Consider the following 11,797-nt stretch of genomic DNA (forward strand, 5'->3'; position numbering starts at 1 on the left):
TGGGGCGAGGACAGGATGCTGCTGAGAGTGGTACCAGGCTCTTCCCAGCAGGCAGTGGCAATGCTGGGTTGGGGGGCTGCAGCCACCCAAAAACTTGTGCAGTGCTGTTACGACCCACCCTGAGCACAGCCCAGCCCAGCGCCCTGCTGGGAAGAGCATCAGTGCACCCCTATTTCTAACAATTTCTTGCTGAAAAAGAATGAACAGTGGGGTGGGGGTGTGAAAGATAGCAGTAGTTTAGGAACAGAATGTAGTGAGAAGGAGTGGTTGTATATTCGTGAGCAAATCAAGGCTTTCAGAAAAGAGCAGAGAATAGAATTACATCAAATACCATATGTGACACCAGAAAGCAACACATGCAGATAACTAAAATGGTGTCAGAATTTCTTGGTAATATATAGTCACTGTAGAGATCAACAAATTCTGGTGGTAAAAGCCAGATAGAGCATTATGAATGCTGGGAACCTACAACACTGTTTTGTCCTCCTAGTGCCCTTTCAACAGAATTTTATACACAGCATGAAAAACTTTTGGTGCATTTACCATTGCTAGGAGACATTTAATGATGAGCTGTAATGCAGAATCATTCATGTCTGGAGCAGAAAGAACTAATGGCTTCAGTGTATGCATCAGCCTGGGAAAAAGTAATCTGTAAAAGAAGTAGCATATCTGGGACTTCTGATAGTGTATGGCATCTCTTTGCCTTGGTGTGTTAGCTATGGCCTGGTCATTTTTTTCCTACAGCCAACACCTGAATAACCTGTTTGACACTATCAGCACCACCCTCCACACCAAACAGTGAAGGAGTATGATGCAGTTCTTATCTTTACTCTCTTCACAATAGGATCCTACTGGTATTTGGACTCTGCTCTGTTAATGAAGGCTAAGCTACTGTACTTGAGCTTCTAGTTGGGGGTGGGGAGCAGGGCAGGCAGGAAGTGTGTAAGAGTTACCATGGAACAGCAGATGTATAATAAAGCCCTTGCCCTTTTTTCTCCTACCATAAGTTTTGTCCATATGTTAGTTTAGCTAATTGTGACCCAGTCATAATTGTAATGTATTAGGAGCCCTTGCAATTTTCTGTTCTCAGTAGTCATACTTAAATGCTTAGCTGAGTCGTAATATTTTTTTCACTTCTGTTTTAAGCAAAAAGTAGAAATTTTTATTAAAGGAAAGCATGAAGTTAGCTTGGACAAAATTCACATAACCAAAAATACAAATGGGCCTGTGGACCCCCCAAAAATATGACAGGATCTCCTAACTCCTCTTGCTTTGTCACTAAGGGCATTTATAGATGTGTTCCGGGAGGTTGGGGGAAGAGAGGGTGGGCTTTAATTAGCAGACCTCCGAGAGCCACGCTAATTAAAAGTGCCCATAGCATCGTGTGCATCAGTGTCCCCATGCTGAAAAATGGCGGCAGGGTGCTTTGAACTAAACCTTGTCAAACAGGCTTTAGTTTAAAGCACCTTGCCGCTACTTGCAGTGCAGGGACACTGATGCATGTGATGTTGGAGTCTGCTGGAGTATAGTAATTTCCATGCTCCAGCAGACTCGATTAATCAAGTCTACTCCGGCGTGCTGGAATTCCAGCACTGGAGCAGCCTCCCTGCATGTGTATAGAAGCCCCAAAGGGTCAGAAATGACTTGTTTTCAATTTTGTAGACCTTGACTTTGTTATGGCAAACACTGAACAGTCTTGAAATAAAAATGATTTAAAGCCTGTAAATACATACAAAAATATTGCAGTTGTTTCAAGCTTAGAAAATGATAGCAGTGTGGAATTAAGCAATTAACATAGAGGTTCTAAAACTACTGAGCAGAATCTGAAGAACATAAGAATGAAACTCCTGAAGTGTGTAGATTTTGTATGATCAGTTTTAATTTAAAAATGCATTGAAAGGACAGCTGTATTAGCTATAGCTTATGGTTTGTTTACACGAAGTCTAGTGTACATGCAGCTTACACTCGAGAAAAGATTGAAATCAGCTACCCAACCAAAATAAGTTACACTGGCAAAATGATCTTTTTTGCTGGTATAACTCCTACGTTTACACTAGTAATTCTGCCAGCATAATTTATATCAGCTAGGGAGGTAGTTTGTTCACAAATCTAACAGGTGTAATTATCCAAGAAAAGCTTTTAATAAGCATAGCCCTAGCCCAAGGTGTGCCTTCAGCTGTTTCATCATTATACCAGATATTGTAGTTCGGTGGTTCTCAAGGTTTTTAGACTCAAGGCACCCCTTGGAAAATGCCAGTTCTTGGTTTTCACTCATTGCTTGACGACAGAAAAATAATAGAACATTCTTTCTCTTGCAAAGAACCCAAGAATGTTTTTGACACTGAATTCAGATTTGAAATCTCCAAGTTCCTCTTCTCTTGTGAATCATGGGTAGATATTTGTACATCAAGCAGTGCTAATATTGTGTGACACCCCTGGCATCCTTGAAAAGATCTGACAGCACCCCGGGGTGCTGCAGCATTCTGATTTAAGAATTGCTGCTGTAGTATCATGATGGAGCTAGTGTGATCTGTATTGATGGTACATAAAAATTAGGACTGGAACAAATTCATGACAGTTATAAAAACTATATGCAGAATATCAGAATCTACTGCAAGTGGCATAAGGATATGAGGATGTCTGGAGGTGGTAGTGTCTAGTAATGCTTTTAACAAAAAAAGAAATTAAATTACATTTTTAAAACATTTAATTTATCATTGAAGTTTACATTATAAATATCTGTTAGGTGTATAATTCCTTACAAATTGCATCATGAATCTATCATACTTGAATTCAACGATATGCTGATTTGCAATATACTTCTGCCCTGGTGCTTCCTGAAATCTAACAATCCGTTTGTATATCTATTGTGTCTAATGTTGTTCAGCACTGAATTTTGCATGTCTTGAATTTTGCTCAGCACGATGAGTTTCTCAATATGGGGAAGGTGACAAATAAATCAATCAAATAAATAGTTCTAAACCTTGGAAGCAGTTTAAATGACAAAATATATTCAAACAACTAAGAAGTGTAGGCTTTTTTATTCTAAATAATCGCTTTTCATTATAGGAATTGATTCCTGTCTTTCAGCATGTGACTTTATCTTTGCTTTCATAGAAACAGGTCCTTGAGCCTATGTCGTGCCTTGTAGTATCTGAGGTATTTACACAAAATTAACTGTTCCAACCAGGAGATCTCACACCACCTTCAGCTGTCCTGTGAAATATGAATTTTCATTTCCACCTAGGAGAAATTTTACAATCTTTGCATTCTCCTATACCTAAGGAATGGTGTGCGCGCCCAAAAGCTTGGCAATAAAGTTGGGGGTTTTTTTGCAAATATCTAGTTGATCTAATAAAAGGTATCACCTCTGCCACAAGTTCTGATTCCTTGTGATAGCTGAACAATTTTAAAATGACTTTCAAATCATGTTTAGGGCTGTTAGATATTGGGACACCATTGAAAGGCCAGACCATACACTTTTGGAATGCTACAAGGCTACATACCATACTATATTGTACATACCTTTTTTTAATTGACCTTTCCATTAATTTATTTTGCTTTTTAACAGCATCTTATTCCTGTCATTCTACAACCCCCACCAGAAATGCCCACTTAGCTGTCTTCTAACTGTTGTCTTCAATACTTTATTGCCAACTTATTCCTTAGCTTAATCACTGTATTACTAAGACTATGGGCAGACAAAATTATACTGCTTTATGAGCTGAAGCCTCCCTCAGAAATGTGCATCAGCTGATCTGTTGTGATTATTTAATTTGTCTCCTTCCCCATAATAAGTTAAACCACAATAACTTATCCCTGGACAAAACATGAGGGTAACTATTGCAGTATATCTTCCAGTTACCCCACAACAGTCAACCAACAGAAGTTGCAATAGATTGACTGGCTTCTCCCCTGAAATTGTTTCATCTGTCCACACACTGAGTTTTCTCACTAAAATATGAGCTGACTGACTGAAGACTTTTCTCTCCATATTTGATCTTGTGAAAAAGTAAAAAGCAGATATTCAAAATAGCAAATGGCTTAAATGTTTGGCTCTTTTTTTTTTAATAGTTTCTTTTGTTTTCATTCTTCAGATTTTCTGTTTAAGTTCTTAGTCATTGGAAATGCTGGAACTGGCAAATCCTGTTTACTTCATCAGTTTATTGAGAAGAAATGTAAGTATACTTGAGGATAGTTAGTGCTTGACATTTTATCAGTACAGCATTTTAAACTAATGACTATCTATATTGATCTTAAGTCTTTGCTAGCTTCAACCACTTCTAGGCTGTAGTTAGCAAAATGTATTTCCACAATCTAGATGTGGATTTCCTGAGAAGTGTGTGGCTTGAGCCATGTTATAAAACTGCATAGTAGACTTAATCTCTGTAGTGTAGAACTTAATGTGTAGTCGTAGACCCTTTCTGCAAAGGCCTGGCAAGCCACACTAAAGCATGTTAATAATGAGTCATGTTTAAACAAATAGCTAACACATTTCTGATTGCAGCGTGGAGCTGGCTAAAACTCATCAGAATACATATTTCTTTGTATGCTTATGCAGAAGGCTCTCAAGTTATTTTACATATCTAAGTGGACAGATGAGGCAAAGAGAAGTACAGTAGTTGCCCAAAGATGCACAGGAAGCCTGTTAGTCAAGATCTATAATCCAGGTTCCCTAACTCTCAATATCAAAGTCATGAGACTTGGAAACCTAGAAACTCTGCTTTTCATGCTGAGTAATTGGCAATAGTTTTCTTTAAATCTGCCGAGTGTTTACGTGTTTGTTTTACATTTATGATGATAATTAAAAATAAATACCTAGGGTTCAGAAATACTTCATAGTAAGATGTGGGTGTACCTTGTACAGTTTGTGGCCAATGAATAAGCTATTTTAGCTCTTGGGTAGCCCAAGAACAGATGATATGCATTTATCAAGCAACCCTTACATGGCCCCATATTTGCACTATGAAGGTGATCATATATTTAAATATGAATGCATGTTTTACTGAATGTTTTGTAATATCAGTTGTGTGTATAGGTCCTCGGACTTATGAGACAATTGGTTCATGAAAACCGTATCTTAAGTTGAAACATTGTAACTTGGAATCAATTTTTCCCACAAAAAACAATGTTATAAATGGGGGATTGATACTGAAATGAGGCCCAATATCCTATTTTCACCAAAAATAACCCAGAATTTTGTACTCAATCAATTATAGATGAGTAATATAGCTACACTAATGTATTTATATTGTAAATAGCAATCATATTGATTTGGAAGGACTTCTTTGAAGTGACTTTGCTGGACTTCTTGAAGGACTCTTGGTTGGACTTCTTGAAGGGTTCTTGGCTGGAGTCTTCTGAGGAGTCTTGTCTGCAGGTTTTTCTGGAGTCTTGTCTGCTTTCTTAACAAAAGTGTCCAAGGAAGTTTGGACAGATGTTCTTCTGGGAGATAGGTGACGCAGCAGACTTTTTCAGTGACATGGCATGGCGTGGTGTAGGATCAAGCGTTGTAAAGTTGAAACTGCCATCAGAAAGTTGAAACAGGGTGTTAATTTATAAATGTTGTAACTTGAAACATTGTAAGTTGAAGACTGCCTGTACTTCTCTCCCTCCCCACCCCCCCCACCCCAAAAAAGAGCAATAGAGCCATAATATTTGTAGGCAGAACTGAGTTGGGTTTTTTTATGTTCTGCTGTTTGTATTGATTTTGCTTTAAAAATAGATCAAAGCTTTAGAAAACATGGTCTCCCAGACCATAACAAAACACTCCAAAACTTGCTAACAGAAATAGCTTTATTTAGTAGAGAAGACCTTTGTATTGATCTTGTCTACATAGGCACATTCAAATGACCTGGGAAAATGCTCTTGGGTTTATTATCCTGGTAGGCAAAACTTATCTGAAGATGCCTGAATAGACATTTGAATGCTGAGCCCCTGAAGAGCAGAGAGCTTTCTGTGCTGATACTGTGCAGCCACGGGGGCCCTGTGCTCATGTCTTGGCGTGCTAGTCAGACTCCCTTAGTATGCCTGGAGACAGAATGACAGCAGTGCGCAGGGCAGCCCTGGTTGGCTGACCCAGACTGCTCAGGGTTAACCTATGTCTCCCTGCAGCATAAATATGTTAACACCCAGGAGTGATTTAACCCTATTCGTCCTCAAGCTGTTTTTTGCCAGAAACTGCCTTTCTTTTTCTCTGGGAGAAAAATCCTGAGCATTTCTACAATTGTGGTTCCTCCTAGGGATGTGAAAGGTTAATCTTTTAACCGATAAGTGCAGTAATAACCAGTCAGCTTACTGGTTATCCTTGAGCTCCAGGCAGGCACAGTCTGGCAGGCAAGAGGAGAAGTGAAGCCTCACAGTGTCCCAGCAGGAACCAGAAGACAGAGGGCAGGAAGGCAGGGATGGGGACTAGTACTCATAGCCTAATAGGAAAACAGCTGCAGCCTCATGACTCAAATAAGCAGTTAGCTGCTCATTCATAGGTGCACCCTCCCTCCAAGTGCACACAGGATTGTCTAGCTAGGTTTGCCTTCTCCTCCTGTCCCCAAAGTCAATGGGCTCCCAGCAGCAGCTGTGTCCAAGCTACTGTGTTATTAGTTAAACATTTAACCTATGTAATTAGAGGAAGCTAAACAAATACATGTTTTTAAAACTATATTTACATTCCTAGTTCCTCCTGAGAGAGCAGTGACTTTCTCAGGAGAAACTGAATGTTTGTACATGGCCCTTGAGTTGTTAGTCAGGATGTACAAAAATGTTACAAGTATAAATTGGTAATACTGAAACAATATGTATGTATGATTTATGTATAATTAATTTTGTCCTTCTAGAAGTGTTTAGTTACTCTGCATGTTATGGTAATATTTTGAAAAATTGCTTTTGCCTAAATTTGAATATGCTTTGCAGAAATGATATACTCAACATTTACAGTAAATATTCATTACTCCCTTTAATAGTGCTTTATAGTGCTTTCACTATTTATGCTCCTTTTTTCCAAATGAATATATTTGAAATATTTAAATAGATAAAAAATTTAATCATGCACTTCATTTGTTCTCAAAATATTAAACTTGTTTCCCTTTCTATTTTAGTCAAAGATGACTCAAATCATACTATTGGAGTGGAATTTGGTTCAAAGATAATAAATGTAGGTGGTAAATATGTAAAATTGCAGATATGGGACACAGCAGGACAAGAGAGATTCAGGTATCTTTTTGTTTATTTATTCTGTGGTATTAAATTGGAACCTAGAGGTATTGGGGACTAGATTTATCTGTGATGTAAATAGGTACAGTTGCTAAGTCATCAATCAGCATTGTCTGCTTTACCGTGGTTAAATGGTCCGTATCCTCAGTTTGTTTAAACTGAGGTAACTATAGATTTCAGTGGAGCCAATACTGCCTTGTATCACCTGAGATGCTAGCTGTCTTATTATGGTATAGTTAGTTATCAAATTTAGTGCTCAAAATTTATGTTAAGAAAATATTTAGCATGAAGAAGAAGGTGCCAGGAAACTAGTCATGACAGAACATGCAATAAGACAGATCTCTGTCTCGATCCCAGTATAGTCTTTTGTGAAAGTAATCTGATTATTTAATATATCAGTATTCTAACAGTTATACTTAAATGTACCAGCTTCTTTATGAGAGGCAGTGCTATTCACTTGTATAAAACAAAACACCAACATATCTTTAACAATATGTTGCATTCATCTATTGTACCCTGTCAGTGGCAGATTCAGGAAATTGGGGCAGGTTGCGGCAGTATGGTCATACCCTTTTTCCACCACCCTTGCTGTCCCTAGTTGATGCAGGTGCAGAGAGAGTCTCAGAGCCACTTCTGCCCTGCTCTGGTCACAGGCTGTAGTTGCTGAAGGGTGCCAGGGACAGTGGTGATAGCAGGCAGGTTGCTGCTTCGTGCACCTGCTCCTAGCCACCCCGCTGCTCTGTCCGTTGCTGATGAGGACCAGATGCTTAAAGGAAGAACCCTCCTTTCCTTCCCCCCCATCCCCTGTGTCATTGCTTATCTCCAGCTGATGTGGAGCTGTGAGATGCAGATCCATTTCTACCCCACTCCGGATGTACTGTCAGGTAAGTAGGCTGGCCATATGGAAATTTTGGGAATCTGGGACACTGCCCCCCCTTCTCACCCCCCATGCTCTCACAAGTTGGTGGGGATAGAGGCTGCGTGCTAGGCAGGCAGTGGTACCCATCTGCCTGCCTGCAAGGTGCTCCACACCACTCCAGCCCCTGGCCAGACTGCGCCCTGTGCCCTTGTGTTTCCAGGACACCCATTATAATTCTCAATAGCCAGCCAGGAACCAGCATCTGAAATTTGGGACTGCCCCACTAAAATGGGACATATGGTAACAACAGGCTTGGTGGAGGAAAGTGGCAGCAGCAAGCAGGTTTCTTCATCCTGTTTCCTGCTTCTGTCCCCTCCCATGTGTCCCCTGTTCTCTGGGAATAGGCACTGGAAGGAGGAACCCACCTGCTGCCATTCCCACTGTTCCTAGCTGACACAGGCATGGTGGGGAGCCACTCTTGTTTTGCTCCAGCCACAGGCTGCAGGAAGCAGCTGGAGTATGGGACAGAACTGACTCTAGGGCTCCCGCCTGCTTATCAACCCAGGGACTACAGCAGAGGGTTGGTGGGTTTCTTCTTCCAGTGCCTGCTCTTTGCTCAGCTCTCCAGTGTCCCCTGGAGGCCTTGGCCACGTATAGTCTGAGGTGCTGTGTCATACCCCTCTTTAGGAAGTCCTGGATTTGCTCATATATCCAGTATATTTGGTCATGGATCAAACATCTACTTAATGCCTAATGTTTAAATGCACCTCTGTTCAAAGATGCTAAAAGATTGCCATATTATTCAAACGTAAAATGACCCCGATTATAAGACAATTTCCAATAATTAGATTCTGTATATGGAAAATTTGTAAAAATTACAGAATTTTTCAAGTATAGAATCTGACTATTGTAAGCTTGTCTTAAATTTGTCCCCTTCCTACTGCTACAACAGGGAGAATAAATGTGGAGAAGTCATGTAGCCCCATTAACCTCTTCCTTCCCTCCCCCGCTCCTTCCCCCTCCTTATTGTCAGGCCCGGCTCTCCCTGAGCACATGGAAATGAGGAACAAATTTGAAAAACTGACCTTGAAATAAATCGGTGATTTTTCTCCTTTGGGTTAAATCTCCACATTTCCCACAGCGGACGGAAAACCTGGATCCCTGTATAACCCGTTGACACTGTCAAGCATCTTTGCAACCCTGTTTTTTATCGTTGGGCCCACAAGTTTAAGAACTGCTGCAGTAGAGTAAAATGAATTTCCAATGTGATGGCCGCAGACTGTGAATGCTCCTTGGCAGACACTGCCTATTTTTAAAGTGAGGGTAAGAGGGGTGAGGAGCACTGTTGATTCATGTTAGATGAGTGAAACTGCCTTGGAATAGTAAAGTTACTCTCTCATAGCCAGGATACGTTGTTCAGGGCATATAAATCAAACCAGCACTTGAGACATCATTTGGTAATTGCTGCAGGTCATAAAATACAGGCAATTGGTGCTTCTGCCAAAATATACTGCTTAGTAAGTGGTCACCACTATTGTACAATAGTTTAGTTCCTAAGTGACTTCTACCTTAACACCAGGTAGAATACATCATCATAATCCAGTCTTTACATGGTAAAGGTATTGCAGAAATATAACTATGTAATTCCTTTTCAGGTCTGTAACAAGAAGTTACTATAGAGGTGCTGCAGGTGCTTTGCTTGTTTATGACATCACCAGGTAATAACAATGAACAACTGGTTCTTTTTTCACTTAAAGTTTGTATTATAGCAGACAGTGAAGATGTAGTTTGCATGCAAAGAATAGTGATGGGATTCTTCCAGGAAGGACTTCCACCATTACATGAGACCCCTGCCTGCCCTTTGAGGGGAGACGGCACTAGCTTGTGGTCAGTAGTGTCCAGTGCTACAAAAAAGTCCAGAAAAATGAGATTAAATGTGGTCCCTCCTGTACACTTATAAATCATCCATCTGTGTCAATGACTTCTTATTGTGCCATGTGTAAAAATACTGGCTTCAGTTCCAGGAACTTGTGGTTGCCATTTGGTTAACTGCTCTGTGACTTTGCTCAGAAATGGAAGGATTGTCCCTGTATAGTAATTTGCTTATGTATTTAGGGTGGCTTTCTTAACTTTTGGTTGGAATGAATAATGAGAGCAGAAGGAAAGATTTTCTCTGAAGTATTGGTTATTTTGGTTAGGAGTGGTGAATTATTCATGACCCTTCCACAAGTCAGAAAGAACATGGGTCGGATGAGGCTTTTTAGTGTGTCAGACTTAAGAGTGGGATGCGCTGAACTCTAGGAAAGTAGGTGAGCTCTTGCTGGTAGTTTTAAGTGGAGCTAACTCATCTGTTGAAGGTCATAGACATTTGGAATTGAAGAAGTGGTACAATGCCTTGGTTAGTTTCCAGGGAGAGGATTTGGCAGTTTAAGTGGAGACTGTAATGACAGTACTTTGGCCTGTAATGATGTCACTGAAGGCCTTAGTTTATCCTGTCTGTTTTTAGCCTTCTTTCACCATTTGTTTTCAAGTTTCTGCCTCTTCTTTCATCCTGGCCAGAGTATCAAAAAACCAAGGAGCATTGCTCAGGTCATGAATAAGAAAGAGCTTTTGGGGGATTTGATGGGTGAGGTTAATGTACTATGATGATGGTGATGATTTAGGTTTTTGAATCTGTGTCCTGAGAGTGGAATGTAGCCTGTTTAGTAATATATCGGAGTCCATGAGTGGAATCCAGGATCTGAGGTCAGTCTTTTTGCCTGGAAGCTGAAAGGCCTCTGATCATTGTATTGATGAGTTGAAGATCTGTCCATGGCAGTGGCTAGGTTGTGAGCCTAACGTCTAAGCCATAGAACTAATTTTTAAGATCATCATTGCAACAGCATTTTAGAATTGGTAAGCTGCAAGCGGTCACAACTAGCTCACTCCTTTATATTTTTTGTAACGGTATGGTTCTGCAACCTCATCTCAAGATGCTTTCTAAAGTAGCAGCTGAATTTTACATAAATCGTTAAATTAAGTCTGCTATTCTTTTCTCAAATCTCATGCACATGAGGTTGAAACAGTGGATGTGCTGTTGATGCAAAAAGGTCTTTTTCTGGCAAGACTAGCAAAAGAATTTAGAAAATCTCTCAATCTATTTGTTTGCTTTTGTGTGTAATAAAGAACAAGTATATTTTGAGAACTTTTCCCCTTCTAGTAGACACTGAGTCATACTTCATGGAAATTGACATGGCCTTAATGTCATGGTAAGGGGAAACTCACTTGCAAAGATCTGTAGATATTCAGGTTCTAGTTCTGCATTCACTTTGTTGCTCCGTGGAGCTAGTCATGTCAGATGCTGTCTGACGAAGCAGTACTCCAGTTTTTAATTGGTCTCTAATTCAGCTAAGACTCTTTCCCACCTTCATTTAATTTTGTTACTGCTATCAGAGTATCTTCTGAGTGGAATATGCAGAAACCATTGAAAGAAATGAAGTATTCAATTGTCTCTTCGCAGTTTTTACCTGTAAGTCTTTTCCTGTGCAAAGAAAGTAAATTATTGATGCGTGTAATTGAGTCGAAGGAAAAATTACTTGCCTAGGGTTGTGCATCAAAGAATAAAAATGAGGGCTGAACAAACAGTGCAGAAAATAGAACGCTCTGTATTTGAACTAAGTTCAGGTCAGGTCACAGCAAACCTTCCACACAAAACAATTAAAATCTCATTCTTGTCAAAAAGATCATGAA

General features: G+C 40.0%; 1 protein-coding gene across 1 annotated transcript in view; it reads left to right on the top strand.

Moving 5' to 3' along the window:
- RAB4A (RAB4A, member RAS oncogene family) overlaps positions 1-11,797 on the top strand; it is a 40,454-nt gene that overhangs the window by 14,079 nt on the left and 14,578 nt on the right. Inside the window, exons 2-4 of the mRNA XM_019527062.1 lie at positions 4,098-4,178; positions 7,095-7,209; positions 9,724-9,786. Coding sequence (XP_019382607.1) covers positions 4,098-4,178; positions 7,095-7,209; positions 9,724-9,786 — 259 coding nt within the window. The remainder of the gene's footprint in view (positions 1-4,097; positions 4,179-7,094; positions 7,210-9,723; positions 9,787-11,797) is intronic.

Source organism: Gavialis gangeticus, unplaced genomic scaffold, assembly GCF_001723915.1.
Source record: "Gavialis gangeticus isolate Ggan-Ray unplaced genomic scaffold, GavGan_comp1, whole genome shotgun sequence".
NCBI classification, from domain to species: domain Eukaryota; kingdom Metazoa; phylum Chordata; order Crocodylia; family Gavialidae; genus Gavialis; species Gavialis gangeticus.